At 46.1% G+C, this 15,774-nt stretch overlaps 1 protein-coding gene across 1 annotated transcript in view; it reads left to right on the forward strand.

Annotated features, from left to right (window-relative positions):
- Nucleotides 1–6,680: 6,680 nt before the first annotated feature.
- STK26 (serine/threonine kinase 26) overlaps nucleotides 6,681–15,774 on the forward strand; it is a 33,678-nt gene continuing 24,584 nt past the window's right edge. Inside the window, exons 1-2 of the mRNA XM_089536231.1 lie at nucleotides 6,681–7,073; nucleotides 8,632–8,803. Of these exons, the coding sequence (XP_089392357.1) occupies nucleotides 8,762–8,803 (42 nt within the window). The 5' untranslated portion in view covers nucleotides 6,681–7,073; nucleotides 8,632–8,761. The remainder of the gene's footprint in view (nucleotides 7,074–8,631; nucleotides 8,804–15,774) is intronic.

Below are 15,774 nucleotides of genomic sequence, written 5' to 3' on the forward strand. Positions count from 1 at the left end.
CAGAAGGCATAACCATTTGTGCTCATACTAAAGACTGGATGGATGAGGTGGTGGTTCCAGCAAGATGACGCTCTTGCCTTCCACCAAAGGATGGTTCCTTTTTAAGAGTTAAAGTACAGTACTTGCATTGACATATGGATAAGTCGACTCAGGTGTTTCAGATCAATTTTTGACAAAAATTTCTAGACTTGTACATGGGTATATACAATATTATTGTGTAGAAACTGAACAGCAGGGGGCAGAAAAGGCCCATCAAAAAGAAACGACAATAACAACCATCATCATCTTCTGTCCCCTATTCTAGAACTTAAGGGTCCCGATACCTTTAGTACTGTGTTGTCTCATGTGCCTTCAGGTCTCCTGTCAACTCAGTGACCTTAAAAGTTTCACAACGCTTTCTTTGGCTGCATCTGCACTGCAGAAATAATCCCGGTTGTCACTACGGGGTTCTGGGAACTGTAGTTGTGGTGCCAGAGCTCTCACAAAACCACAATTCCCAGAATCCCATAGCATCAGCTCATAGCAGTTAAAGTGATGATGACCTAGATTATTTCTACAGCCCAAGAGGAGTGATACTCAGAGGTGGTTTTTGCCAGTTCCTTCCTCTGAAATGCAGGACCTGGTGGCAGTCTCTTATCCAAGTACTGACCCTGCTTAGCTTCCAAAACCAATCTTCCTTCTCCATGCCATGAAGCAGTGCTTTAGCAGCCAGGCAGCCCCCTTGAAACAACACCCACCCCCTCCGGAGTCTACCCCAAATGTTCTCTGACCCACAAAAGAAAGTGCCTTTTGTTTTCCCTTAGATGAGGATGTCTCTCACTCTTGGAAAGGAATTGTTTCCCCGCTTTCTGCCCTCCGGGCAAGAAATAAAAGGAAGAGCACTCTGCAAACAGCTGGCACCTGACTCTGGGAATTTAAAGCCGCTGGCAAATCCATTTCCTTTTGAGCCCTTTGCGTCACCAGAAATGGAGACCACCATCACCATTCCTTCATTTCTGGTGCAGAGAGCAGTGGCGCTAACTTGTGTAGTTCCTAGAGTTGTGATGTATCTGCATGGCATAATTACAGCAGTTTGATACCACTTTAAATTCCAAGTCTACAAACACTCATGCTACAAAGACAGTCTCAAGGGTGCTTCAGTCAGCCCTCCATACCTACAGACCTTTTTATCCATGGATTAAAGCATCCACAGCTTGAAAATAGTTTTTAAAAGTTTATATATTTTAAAAATATATAAACCTTGATTTTGCCCTTTTATATAAAGGACAGCATTGCATTTGACGGGACCTGAGCACCCATGGCTTTTGGTATCCAGAGATGGCCCTGGACCCAAACACCAGCGGATACCAAGGACCCACTGTACAAGATCGCTTTGTATACTAATATTCCAGATTAACATGGCTATAAAAGGGCCTAAATAAATAAAATAAATATGCCTCTGAATTCTAACCCCATGGAAAGTGAGAAATACTAGATAAATGGGGATGATATCCAGCAGTATGGAGGACAGATATGGAGATGGAAGAAATCAAGAATGACAAGGTACCTTTGCAAAAGCTGAAAGAAGGGAGTGGGAAGAAGGTGAGAGCAGACTATCTGTCAAAGGTTTCCAAGACTAAAGAATAGCTACTGATCTTTCTCACACAAATGGTGTGAAGCAGCACATCTCTGAGTTCTGGGGTTTGGAGGAGAGACCCACGAAAAGGTGTTGTATGCCAAAAAAACACTATACTTCTGAAACACTTCCCTCTTCCTGCTATCTGACTTCAGGAGGCCACTGTAAAATACTCGCTTGTGAGTCACATTTGCAGCCGGAGGCTGAAAGAGAGGAGTGGAAGAGGGTTAAAATTTGGTGAAAGGGAAGTGGGGAAAGGCTGGTTTCGGAGGCAGGAAGTCCTGTGTGACTAAATGTGCCTCTTGCACACACAGACAGACAGACATAGGCCAGGATCTCTTTGACCTTGCGCAAAAGGAGGAGGCGGGGGTTTAAACTGAAGAGTTCTTTAAAATTCAGTTACAATTTATTTTCTTTTTCTTTTTAAAAATTAACATATAATTAAAAAATACATTTTGCAACAAACGTACATCACACACGTGACACAACTTTACATTAACAGTGACATTCTCTCAGTCTTCCAACCCAAAACCAACACCATTTAGTACTTCCTTGTCTCTCTGTATTCTCTGTTATCAATTGCAACTTACCTGATCATTGGAATTTGATCATTTTCCCCTCATACAGACTCCAAGCTTAAACAACATCTTTTGATTATTGTCCTTCCATCGATATTGAGCCCTTAATATGTGTTTGTGCAAGGAGAGAAAACTAACTAGCAGACGCACCAACAAGAGGATCCCGGTTTGCGGCCTTAGAGCCAAATAGGTCTATTGCTTCAATATTTGACTCTTCTAGTCACACTTTGTGCGATTGTGAAAATATTTAACTTTTTAAAGCTAGTTATTTCCTCCCAATTATCCATCTTGGGGGGCTTGACCCCTAACCTGTTCCCTCTTTTGGAAGGAAGACAAGTACGATAGCTAGCTGGCCAATTTGCTTGTTTTTGTTCTGCTTCTGTGTCCTCCATTTGGGATTCAACTGTCATCTTGGGGTCTGTGTCCCAGATGGTCAGAACTTTCACATCTCTCCTTGGCCGGAGTTTGTCCTTTTTGGCTGCCCCAGGACAGAAAGGCTGCTTTGTCAGCCTGATTTGCACCAGGTACTAATGCCTGGCATTTGCCAAGCAGCTCTTCTTGGAGTCCTGCCTTTGCTTTCTCGCTCTTTTTTTAATTTTGCAAGCCCTGTTGCTGAGATACAAGGCATACGGCAAATGTTTACTCCAACTTCAGTGGCTTTTTCAATCCTCCTCAGCAGTTTTCTCAGGCTGCAGTTGTGTGAATGTTGCCTTTGAAATGGTGTGGCGCATGGATAAGACTCAAAGGAGCAGGAATTAGCACTGCGGTCGGTGCAAAGACAGCAAGTTTGGGTGGGATGTGCAATAAGTGTGTGTAGAGTTAACCCTCCAGATTTGCAGATTTGCCATTTGCAGCTTTGATTATTGGTGGATTTGATTAATACCGCATATACTGAACAAGTCAACCTCGTGTGTAAGTCAAGGGCAGGTCTGGGGGCCAAAATTACGGATTTTGATATGACCTCTGGATAAGTTGAGGTCAAAACTTAGGCACTTTTAACTAAGGGTGTAAAGGGTGAAGGAAAAGGAAACAATGGCCAACAACTTACAAAATTCCAGCAGGCATCACTGTTTGTGCTCATGCTAAAGGCTAGATGGATGAGAGAGTAGAGCAGGGTCAGTGCTTCCAGGACAAGATTACACTGCCTTTTTTAAAATACAGAGATATAGCTGTGTTAGTCTGTAGAAGAAGTATGAAGAGAGATCTTGTAGCACCTTTGAGACGTACGGAAAGAACGAAGTTGGCAGCATGAGCTTTCGTAGACTTCAGCCTAAGACCACATGTATCTCAGGAAAGAGACGGAAGCCTATGAAAGCTCCTGATGCCAACTTCTTTCTTTCAGTTAGTCTCAAAGGTGCTACAAGATCTCTCTTCATACTTTTTTAAACTAAGAGTGGAAGTACATTACTTACATTGACCTGTGGATAAGTTGACTCAGGTTTTTTGGATCAATTATTTGACTAAAATTAGACTTGCACATGAGTATATACAGTATGCTATCTCTAGGGATTTCTAGGTCCTCCAGTGCAACTCCGCCATATTTGGCCATAGATTTGTGATGGATTCTCAGTCTAGATCAGTGATGGCGAACCTATGGCAAGCGTGCCAGAGTTGGCACTCAGAGCCCTCTCTGTGGGCACACATACTGTCGCCCAAGCACAGAGTTTGCCAGAGTTTCTTACTAGAAAGCAAGAGGGACGTGGCACTTTGCAATAAATAAGTGGGGTCTGGGTTGCAGTTTGGGCACTCGGTCTGTAAAAGGTTCACCATCACTGGTCTAGATTGTAGCCCAAACCTGCTGCTACTGCATCCACAACCGTGCGACACAACACACTAAGTAAAAACATACTGTACTTTCCAGTCATATTTGGTTATCTCCCGCTAAACCGAAATGGATGGTATTTAGACTATTTTTAGCCTGTGGGTCCGAGGAGGCCGACAGGAAACTCAGCCGAAAGAGGACTGAAGAAGACCAGAAAAATAGTGAATTCTCCACTGTTGTTCCAAATGGTGGGAAAACTCGGCTCCTGGAATACATACGGGATCTGAGCTCAATGGCGATTTTGAAACCCAATGAATGGGTACCTTTGAATTCCTCCAAATGTTGCAGACCGCAATTAAACTTGGTCTCCGCTAAAAAAAAGAATATGAAAGAAACCACATTATTTATCAATGACTTCATTATTTAACTTAAAATAAGTAAATGCCGAACTCAGTCTATCACAAACTGTTCTACCTGGGAGGATGGAGTAAGGATAAATTGCCAGGCGGCAAAGAAATATTGCAGTGTTTTCAAGTTCAAAACGATATGATTCAGAGTGAAATGACAAAATGCATTCAGCTCAAATGGAAATTGTGTTTTTAAAGGACGGGGAGGAAGCAACGTAATTCAAGTGATCTCAAGTATTGAGAAGTCAGAGAAAAACCAGAGGACGTTAATGCAGGTTTAATAGAGCTGAGTGCTAAAAGATTTTGGTGAAACCGTCAAAATGATGCATAGAACTCCAACCTTGTTGGGATTTATTCTACTCAGTTTGAATTCTAAGATGTACATTTAAAATGGCTGGTTTCAGTTTAAATCTTTAAAAATCATTCTAGGATTTAAGAGGTGCAGAGAGTGGTCTTTTGACTGTCCATTGATGGGGAGTGGGTTCATTTTGTTTTACCATCATACCCTCCTTGAAAATGTCAACATTTGGGGCCCTTGCGCACTGCACAGCACTGCGACTTTTCACTTCAATGTCCATGGTTCTGCTCCATAATAATAACAACAATAGTAGTAGTAGTAGTAGTAGTAGTTTTATTTCTTTCCCTCAAGGCTTGAGGTGGGACACAACATGTTAAAATACAAAACAGAATTAGAAATGGAAAACGCACAAAGTCAACAATTAAAATAACAATACACTTGAGCCTCCCCATGCTCTCCTTGAGGCACCCCCAAATCCACCCTCAGCTCCCTCTAAAGCCCCCCCAAAACCCCATACCTCAGCACCTCCCCAAATCCCCCTCAGCCCCATTTACTCCCTAAACCTCCCACTAACCCCACCTCTTCTCCAAGGTCCCCCTAAACCCCACCTCCACCCTCTTGAGGCACCCCCAAATCCTCCAACCCCCTTTGCACTCCAAATCCCTCCACCAGGCCCCCTTAGCACCCCCCAAATTCCCTTCTGCCCCATGTACTCCATAACCCCCCCTTCCAAGCTCCCCTAAACCCCACCAGCCCTCCTTAGAGGCACCCCCCCCAAAAAAAAACCTGTTATGCCACTCAAAAAATCCTCTGCCCCCAATCCCCCTCAGCCTCATTTGCTCCCTAAATGCCCCCCATTTCTCCAGAGGCACCCACAAATACCTTCCTCAGCCCCATTTACTCCCTATATCCCCCTCCAAGCTCTTCTAGACCCCCAACCCTCCTTGGAGCCCCCCCAAAAAAGCCTCAGCCCAATTTCCCCCCAAATCCCTTCTCCAAGCTCCTCTAATCCTCCCAACCTTCCTGGGAGGCACCCCAAAAGACCTTCAGCTATCTCCCCCCTAAAAAAACCCAGCCCCATTGATACCCTAAATCCCCCCATTCTCCCCAAAGGCACCTCGAACTCCCCTCCTCAGATGCCTTGGAGACTCCCCAAGATCCCCCCAGCCTCCCTCCAAGCTCCCCTAATTCCCCCTCAACCCTAATCCCCCCTCAACTGGGAGGCACACCCCAAAAAATGCCTCAGCTATCCCCCCAAAAAAACCAATCCCCCTGAGCCCCAATTATTCCCTAAATGCCCCCCATTTCTCCAGAGACACCCTCAAATGCCTTCCTCAGCCCCATTTGCTCCCCAAATCCCCCTCCAAATTCCCTTAATCCCCCCAACCCCTCAGCCCCCCAATCCCCATTTGCTCCCTAAACCCCCTCCAAGCTCCCCTAATCCCCCCTCAACCCTCCTGGGAGGCACCCCCCAAAAATCCCTCAGCTATCCCCCCAAAAACAGCAGTTGCCTCTGAGCCCCATTTATTCCCTAAATGCCCCCCATTTCTCCAGAGACACCCTCAAATTCCTTCCTCAGCCCCATTTGCTCCCCAAATCCCTCTCCAAACTCCCTTAAGACCCCTCAATCCTCTTTGAAGGCACCCCAAAAAGACCCTCAGCTACCCCCATCCCCATCCCCTCCCTAACCCCCCTAACCCTCCTTGGAAGCGCCCCGTTTGTTATCTCAATGCTCCCCATTCTCCCCAGAGGCACCCCGAAATCCCCCCTCAGCCCTCCTGGGAAGGAGGCACCCCCAAAAGACCCTCAGCTACCCCACAATGCCCATTTGCTCCCTAAACCCCGCAACCCTCCTTGCCTGGAGGCCCCCTCCTCGGTCCCATGGAGAGCTTCCTCCCCCGGCGAAGGGGGCCTGCTGCTGCCCGCCTCGGAGGCGGAGGAAGAGGCGGAGAAGGAGGCGGAGGAGAGGAGGCCGCAGCCGAGCCAAGGAGAGGCCGAGGCCGGGGCCGGGGCCCTTCTCCTTCTTCTTCCTCCTCCTCCTCCTCCAAAATGGCGGCGCTGCCCTCCTCCTTCTCCTGAGGCGCCTGGGCTCCTTCCCTCCGACTCCCGCCGCCGCCGCCTTCCCTGCCTTCTCCCCCTTCGGCCTCATGGGCCTGGGCCCCGAAGAAGCCGGGCCTCCGACGCCGACGCTGAGGCCCCGCCGGGAAGGAGCAGCCCGCCGCCACTAATCGCCCCCAGGAAGGAAGGAAGGAAGGAAGGAAGGAAGGAAGGAAGGAGGTGCGACGCCGCCGCCGCCGCCGAGGCCCTTCCTTCGGGGAAGGGGAAGAAAGGGGGTCCCCGAGGCCTAGCAAGGGGCTGCTGCTTGGGGCTTTGGGGTCTGGGGCTTGTTTTCTCCCTCGTCTCTGGCTCTCAGGTAAACCCTAATCAATGCCCTCCCTGCCCCATAAGTTGGGGGTCTAAGGGTGTGATAATAGACTATGAGGGGAGCTTGGGGTGTGTTGGTGTTTGTGGCTCCCCCCTTTGGACCCTAGGTCCAGGGAAGGGGGGCTTGTCTATGTGTTTTCCTTCCCCACCCCAGAGATTAGGGTCTGGGGGCGCTGGAGGGTGTTGTGCCCCTTCTCCCACCCCATAGGCTGGGGGGCAAAATTGGACACGTCCCTTCCCCACCCCATAGATTAGGGTCTTGGGGGAGGAACAATGTTGTGTCACTCTCCCACCCCATAGAGAAGGGTCGGAATGGGGCTGGGGAAGGGCATCCCTTGCCCCCATAGACTGGAGGCAACGTGACCCGTATCCCTTCCCTGCCCCATAGGCCTGGATTTGGGGATAGTAGTGGTAGTGGAGGGTCTTGTGTCCTTCTCCCACCCCATAGACTGGGGGGGGGGGAGGTAAAGAGGGCAAAATGGCATGCATCCCTTCCTCACCCCATAGACTAGCATCTATTAGGGAGGAAAGGTCAAAAGGGAGCTGGGGAGTGTATGCCATACATGCCACCCCATAGAAGGATCTGGTGGGGATGAGGAAGATTGTGTTCCCTTTCCACCCCATAGGGAAGGGTCAGTGTGGGCTGGGGAAGTGCATCCCTTGCCCCCGTAGTCTAGTTGGCAAGGAGGCCAACATGGCATGTATCCCTTCCCTACCCCATAGACTAGGGCCTGGTGTTGTGTTACTTTCCCATTCCATAGAGAAGAGCCAGTGGGGGTTGGGGAGTGTATCCCTTGCCCCTATAGAAGGGGCTGTAAGGAGTCAACATTGGGCTGTTCCTCACCCCATTGACCAGGGTGGGGGTTGGGGGTGGAAGATCTTGTGCCCCTCTCCCACCCCACAGGGAATGGTCAGAGAGGGGTTGGGGGACTGTATCCCTTGCCTCCATAGACTTGGCTTTAAGGAGGGCAGCATGGCCTGTGTCCCTTCTCCATCCCATAGCCTAGGACAGCAGGTGTTGTGTCTCTCTTCCACCCCATGAGGACGGGTCAAAGGGGGTCCCTTCCCCATCCCATAGGCCAGGATCTGGATGGTGATGGTGGTCTTCTGGGGGGGGGGGCAGTTGGAGATGTGCCTTCCTCACCCACCTTAAAATAGTGCCTCATAGTGTGGAAGGGAGGCTAAGGTGAAGGACAGGATACAGTCTGGGGCTGAGGGATGTGGGGCTGCACCTGAGAAAGTAGAGGGACATTTAAGTTAGGAGGGGTGCGATGCAGTTGTGATGATGTTAAAAGTCAAGGCTGAAGGAAACATGGGGAGGGGGACATGCTTCGACAGTCGTGGGGGTCTCTGGTGAGAAAAGTGGGGTTTCAATTTTAAAACATTGGGGAGAGGTCTGGTTGTTCCATTGGGTGCTTGACTTTCCTTCCTCCTCCTCCCTTCCAATAAAGCCCTGACTAAGGTGAAGTGTTTAATGCAGTGTTTCCTTCTCTCTCTCTTTTTCTCTCTCTCTCTTTCTCGCTTTCCCCCCCTCCTCCCTTTCGCAGGCCCCGCAGCAGCCGAAGCCTGTAGTAGCGGCAAGCAGCGAGGAGCAGCGCCTGCTTCCCTGCAGCAGGAGGCCGCAGGAAGGAGAAGCAGGAGGAGGAGAGAGCGTGCGAAAGGACGATTGAGGTCATCATGGCCCACTCTCCCGTCGCGGTGCAGGTGCCAGGCATGCAGGTGAGACGGGGTTTGGGGACGCAAAGCGCAAGCGGGGCGCTGATGCTGGAAACATCCAACACATCCTGATTTCGTTAGCAAGGATCCTCACGAGCACATCTGCGCCATTCATTGCAGGCAGTGAAAGTGTGCCTTTCAAACCTGAGGTCTCAGCGTAGTCCAGGGAGAGTCACAACTATTTATTTGTGGTACACTCATCACTCCATATTTGTGGGTTTGATTATTCACAGATTTGAGTAATATGTTCTCTCTAGGAATCTCTTGGTCCTCCAGTGCAACTCTGTGGTCAACTTTGACTAAAAGTTACACTAAAAGACCTAGAGAGAAGACTCTACTAGGCCTTTGTAGCTCCTCCGGCGCAGTTCTATGGTCAGTGTCTATTGGACGTTGACCATAGAGTTGCACTGCAGGACCTAGAGATTCCTAGAGAGATTTCCTCTCGGGTAAAAACGTGGTGTTTTTGTTATTTGCGTTTTTTCCATATTCACGGGTCTTGTGCCCCTAACCCTAGCAAATATGGAGGGACAAGGGTATTTATACCCTGCTCTTCAGCCCTAAAGGCTCTCGGAGCGGTTTACAGATAGTTATCTGGACAGTTCCCTGCCCTCGGGCTTACAATCTAAAAAGACGTGACACAAAAGGAGAAGGGAATGGTGGTGGGGAAGGGGGATCGAATCCAGCAGTTCTTCTCTCCCTCTGAGTCCTGGACCATGGCAGATGGACTGGAGGGATGGAAGTGAAAGGACAGAAATTAGGATTCCTTCTTGTTGAGGGAAGAGATTCAGATCAGCACTTTTTACACTTCAGGAACTCTTGGGAGATGGCATTGTGTTTCTGCTGTCCCTGCACTACATGTCAAATAAAAATGTGCCTGCATAGTATGGTGATTAAACAGCACAAGTCATGGAGAGAAGGCCCGCGGAGGGTGGTGGGGTCTCCTCCTTTGGAGGTCTTTAAACAGAGGCTGGATGGCCATCTCTTGGGGGTTCTTTGACTGTGATTTCCTGCTTGTCAGGGGGTTGGACTGGATGGCCTTTGGGGTCTCTGATTCTATGTTAGCTCCTTTGTCTTGTGCTTTGTAGGATAGATATAGATATATTTGGTAAAACACCCATCCAATTGGAGGACCTCCCCTTGGCTGTGGAATATTTCTGTTGCAGTGCTTAAAGCTGCTGGTGTTAACATGCAGGCAGCAGGCTCTTCCACCAAAGTCAGCCTTAAGCTTATTTGCCCCAAGCGCTGGCCCATCCCAGAATGTACCAATACAGCTCCAAAACACAATGCAGAAATAATCCAGTTTGAAATCACTTTAACTGCCCTCGCTCAGTGCTAGGGAATCCTGGGAATTGTAGTTTACTATGGCACCAGAGCTCTCTTGACAGAGAAGGCTAAATGTCTCACAAAACTACAGTTCCCAGGATTCCCTAGCACTGAGACAGGGCATTTAAAGCAGTGTCAAACTGGATTATTTCTGCAGTGTGTTTTGGACCCCAGTTGTGTATTCTTGACCCCAGTTCAAGTTGTCAGTGACCCTTTGAATTTCACAGAGTTGTCTTAAGCAAAGAATACTCAGAGGTGGTTTTGCCAGTTCCTTCCTCTGAAATAGCACCTGCAGCACATGGGATTTATAGGTGGTCTCCCATCCAAGTACTAGCCAGGGCTGACCCTGGTTAGCTTCCCAGATGAGATAATATGTGATGCCTTTAGGGTATTTAGGCCCCTTGGGTATGAATAATGATCGGTTACTCTTTTGTAACACATCCTTTGGCTTGCGTTTTGTAGGACAGAGGTTTTCTATAAAATACCCGTGCCAATTTGAGGAGCTCCTCTTGGCTGTGGAACAGCTGTGTTGCAGTACTGTTGTGTTGCGGATGTAAACATGCAAGCAACATGCTTTACTGCCAAATTCGCCCTTAAGCTTATTTGCTCCAAGCACTGATCAACCCCAGAATGTATATTAATGGAGTTAGCGGTCACTTACCCTGCAGCCACTGACCCTTTCGACTCAAACTCTTCCCCAGTCCAGGAAGAAAACCTGGAGTTTTGTTTTGCTGTTTCAAGGAAGTGCCATTCTTTGTTGGGAATGCCAAAATAGATGGCATGATGCTGCCAGTTTTTTCCTGAGAATAAAGTAGGATTTATTTGAGCAGTTCATGTCAGGCAACCTCTGAGCATGGAAACATTCCTATTATTAAACTGAGTGACAGTGCTACTTTAAACGTTAAGCCTGGGCTTTATCTCCATTTCTAGACATAGCTGAAAGGGTCGAGAGTTTGGGGGCCAGAGAGTTTTAAATGCCATACCAGGAACGTTGCCTGTGGACCAAACTGTGGCTTTTTCGGGTTGGTTGGAGTTTAAATAAATGAAATACTTTTTTTTGTTTGTCATTTTGCTGTCACAGACTAACACAAGTTAGTCTCCTGGAACTAATCTGGGGTTGGTGGGTTGTTTGATATTTTCCCCTCTAGTGATTTTCTAATCTGCTTGACATGAGTGTAATGGCACTAAGCCCATCAAAAAGCCTTGTGTTTTCTAAAGGAAGAGAGCAAAGGCCCTTTAGCCGGCTGAATATATTTTACAGGGATCCCCCATCCATGGTCACTCTTCTCTCCGGCCCCTTTTTTCCGGCTGACAAGATCCTGATTCCCTTGGCCTTGCTTATTTTTCCAATCTAGCATAGCTGAAAAGGTCAACAATCTCTCCCATTACTTTCAGTTTGCTCTGATCCCATCCTATATGTCAAGGTCCCCAAATATTAATTTTAACAGCGTCCATGTTGGCTCCTTGGAAGCTTATTAAAACCTCAGAGATCTTTAGCTTAAATGTGGTATTTTTGCACAGTGAATAGTTCCTCTCCTTTAAAAACAACAATAGGGACTGTGCAGATGTACCGACAAGGTGTAATCCCAGAATGCCTTTATTGGTGTTCGTTTTTAATATCTGTCTAGGAGCAATGGGAGTTGCAGTCCAAAAGCGTTGTGCTGTGGTGTTGTGTCCCTGTTTTAAAGCATTGCATTTGTGTTCATGGTATGCAGGATGATAGTTGTTCTATTCCTGCATAAATCTTGGGTGTCACTTAATAATACACAGGACAACTACTACTGTCACTCTTTATGGAAAGGCATGAAACACTTTTTTCTGAAGGATCTGTATATTATGTTTAAGTAGCATCTCAGCTGTGAATTGGGACTTGGATTGCTTATTAAGGCTACAGTCCTAAACCTGATTTCCTTGACAGTTAATGCGCTAAACTCATTGGGACTCACTTCCGAATGGACACTAAGCACCCGCAGCATAGCTTTGTTTCAATAAATAGGTTCTGTCCTAAAAGCAGATCCTGAGCTCTTTCCTAAAATCAGGTTCGCCAGTTTCCTCTGTGTTCCTTGCTGCTGTGTTTTCCACACAAGTATATCTCTGCAGCTTTTCCAAGAAGGACAAAGTACTACACAGATCTGTCCTGTGTGTGTAGATACCTTGCAAGCAGCTGTTTCCAAGACATTCAATCTCTGTACACGGAATCAACAGGAATTTTCCATGCATTTTGTTTTATTGCACACTAGCACTAATAAATAAACGAAATGCCTGGAAAATTCCTGTCGATTCTGTGTACAGAGATTGAATGTCTTGGAAAACAGCTGCTTGCAAGGTATCTACACACACAGGACAGATCTTAGGCTGCACCCACACTGTAGAAATGATCCAGTTTGATACTGCTTTAACTGCCATGGCTCAGTGCTATAGAATTCTGGGAATTGTAGTTTTGTGAGACTTGCAGCCTCTTTTATCAGAGAGCTCCAGTGCCACAACAAACTACAAATCCAGGATTCTGTAGGATAGCGTCTTGACTGTTAAAGCTATGACAAACTGGATTATTTCTGCAGTGTGGATGCAGCCTTTGAATGATCTAAACTCAAAGCCTGTGAATGGTGGCTCAGTGACCTAGGAACATGATGGTCCACGCAAGGGAATCTGGTATGGAATCAATCCACTTTTGAAACGAAAACATTTTCTTTTCTCTGCTGCCTTTTGGCTGAAGATGAAAGATGTTGAGTTAAGAGGGGCACTGTGGTCCTTGAAGTTGTTGCTTATGTCATGGCGATATTTCTGTCCAGGTTTTCCCTTGCACACTCATTCGCTGATGTTGGATGGGTTGATCTTGGATGATCTTCCACGTAGGTCATTAAGGTTAATCCTAGTTGCACATGTTGGGTTTTCACACTGTTTGACTTTGGTCCAAAACACACTGCAGAAATAATCCAGTTTGAAACTGCTTTGAGCTCTGGGGCCACAATAAACTACAATGGCCAGGATTCCCTAGCACTGAACCTGGGCAGTTAAAGTGGTCTCAAACTGGATTATTGCTGCAGTGTGTTTTGGACCTTGGTCCTTTCCCCCCTATCATTAAGGACTAGGAAGTTAGCTGAAAAGGAGGGAGATGTAAGACTGAGTAGGATCAGAAATGCTTTTAAACAGACGGGAGGTTAAGGTAAGGTTTTTCAAGGTAAAAGTCAACAAATTGTGATGTTAGGGATTGGATTGACATACGTTTTACTCTTTTTCAGTCCCGTCTTGCCAGCTCTCACAAAATCAATGTTCCCGACTTCCATAATATCTAGAGTATCTTTTATTGAAAACAAATAACCCGCAGTCCAGATGTAAAACTAGCTACCCAAAACAGCTTATTAAAATTCCAATTAAAATGCAACTCAGAATGTCAAGGTAGGATTAAACCCAGTCAGAACAAAAGCTGAAACAACAGGTAATGTTTCTTCTCTTCGTGGACCATAACACTTCTCTAGCACTATCCTAACCTACTTTAAGAAGTGTGTGTGTGTAATTTCCCCACAACAGAAGGAGATAGTCCTGAACGTAGAAATAAAGAAAACAGTGTCTGTGTTCTGAATTGTTCAGAAATTCGAAATTAGCTAAGTAGCTAAATACAACTAAGTAGTTTATAAATAACTGGCTGCGTGTTTTTGGAGCAAGGAATTTAGCTTGTGCAGAGACAGCTTAAAGGTTTTCCCGACTTGTTTTTGTTTTCTTTTTCAGAAACATTTATCTCCGGCAAAAAAAACCCCCAACCCTATACTTTTACATTCATACGCATCAGTGATTTAGCTTGATGGTTTGATCTGATTAGACAAATAATAGATCTGGAAATGGGGAAGTCTTTCCAGTGTGGGCAGCAATTAGTAGCAAGTTTTAGTAGTCCTGGTCACCTGTGACAGCAGGAACTTTAAATGATCATTTAGTAGGAAAGAATCCTTCTCTCATTTACAAAAGTTTCCTTAATAGCTTGATAGGAGGAAATGTTCCCCTGGTAAATATGTATCTATAAGCCGAACGAATGCAAATTCTCAGCTTTCTCTCTATATTGTATAGAATCCATTTTCCTTTAATTTATTATTATTATTAGGCTGTGTAGAGTTTCAGGAAGAACTTTGTGAAATTCCTTGAAGCGTTCTGTTTCGCCATTAAAGCAATAAACCTTATATTTCCTCTCAATTTGCTGTTGTTGTTAACCTAACCTAGATCTCTTAATTAATATAGGAAGAGGTAGTATCTTTCTCTGCTATGTACAGCTGCAAAGAGTAGCGTTTCCATTTCATTTTTTTTAAATGAAGGCACAAAACACAAAAGTAAAAACACCCCTTTGAGTATTGGGTGCAGGATAGAAATTATCCCACATGTCATCCTTTTTTCCTTCAAGCTCCTGGCAAAGAAACGGACCGTTCTGTCATTTAAGAGATAGTGCTAGGTTTGCCCACTTCTACTTATAGCCATTTTGTAATTGTAATTGTTAAGAGCGCTGCCGCCTTCTAGACGGTTTTGAAGCTCCTGTGGCTTCAATTCAGGAACTGTAAACAGATGTGAGGTTGAACATGCTCTAGTAGTTATGTTGAAATTACCACTGTGGGAAGGTTTAGTGTATGAAGACACTTGTGTTTTCGTCTTGTACTGCGTAACGTTGGATTTGTTCGTAGGAATTTAAAAGGGAACTGGTGAAGAAACAAGTGGATGCATTGTGAAGATTGATAGTTGTATTTAAGAAGCCTGGTCTTTGTCCTCTAAGTTAACATCCCAAATTGTGATCATAAGCAGAACTCTGGTGGCTCAAATCAAGGAAGACACATTACCTGTTTTCCTCCTGGTGCACAACAATTTTAGCATCTAATTTTGCAGCATGGCTGCCCTCTGGGTTGTCTTGGCTGATGCAATGTAGTTTTGCCTTGATATGGAACTTGGTTTGACAACTCTGTTTCTATTAACAGTTGCATTTTTAAAGCAGAACAAAACTTAGTCAAACAAACATATTTATTAATGTGATAATTGTTTGCTTAGCTATGTATGAATTGTTATCTAGGCTTGGCTTCCCAACTCTATGGGTGGCCCAAGAGATAGTGTGTCAGGTAAGCCTCTGAGAGATTTAATTATTTTGATGGTGAAATCTTGCAGAATAATGGAGAGGTACCTGTATTTCAGGGAGCCAGTGTGGCGTAGTAATTTGAGCGTTGGACTATGACTCTGGGGTAGATAAAAAAGGTAAAGAAGTCCCTTGACATGAATATCTAGTCATAACCAACTGTTTCTAAGCTGAACAGCCAGCGTTGTCCAAGGACTACTCTGGCGGTCGTGTGGTCAGCATGACTGCACCGAACACGATTACCTTCCCACCGAAGTGGTACCTATTTGTCTACTTGCCTTTGCATGCTTTTGAACTGCTATGTTCACAGAAGCTGGGACTAGTGACGGGAGCTCACCCCATCATGAGAGACCCAGGCCTCGAGCTGCCAACTCATCAGAATTGGCATCTTAACCACTAAGCCACCACATCCCTGTGGGATACCAGGATCAGATGCCCACTTGGCCATTGGAACCCACTGGGTGACCTTTAGCAAATCATAATCTCTCAGCCCCAGAGGATGACAATGGCAAACCCCCTCTGAAGAAAGGATTATCTTTTTTTGTTG

The sequence above is a fragment of the Sceloporus occidentalis genome, unplaced genomic scaffold, assembly GCF_023333645.1.
Source record: "Sceloporus occidentalis isolate IW3139 unplaced genomic scaffold, rSceOcc1.0.p SCAF_8, whole genome shotgun sequence".
NCBI lineage: Eukaryota > Metazoa > Chordata > Lepidosauria > Squamata > Phrynosomatidae > Sceloporus > Sceloporus occidentalis.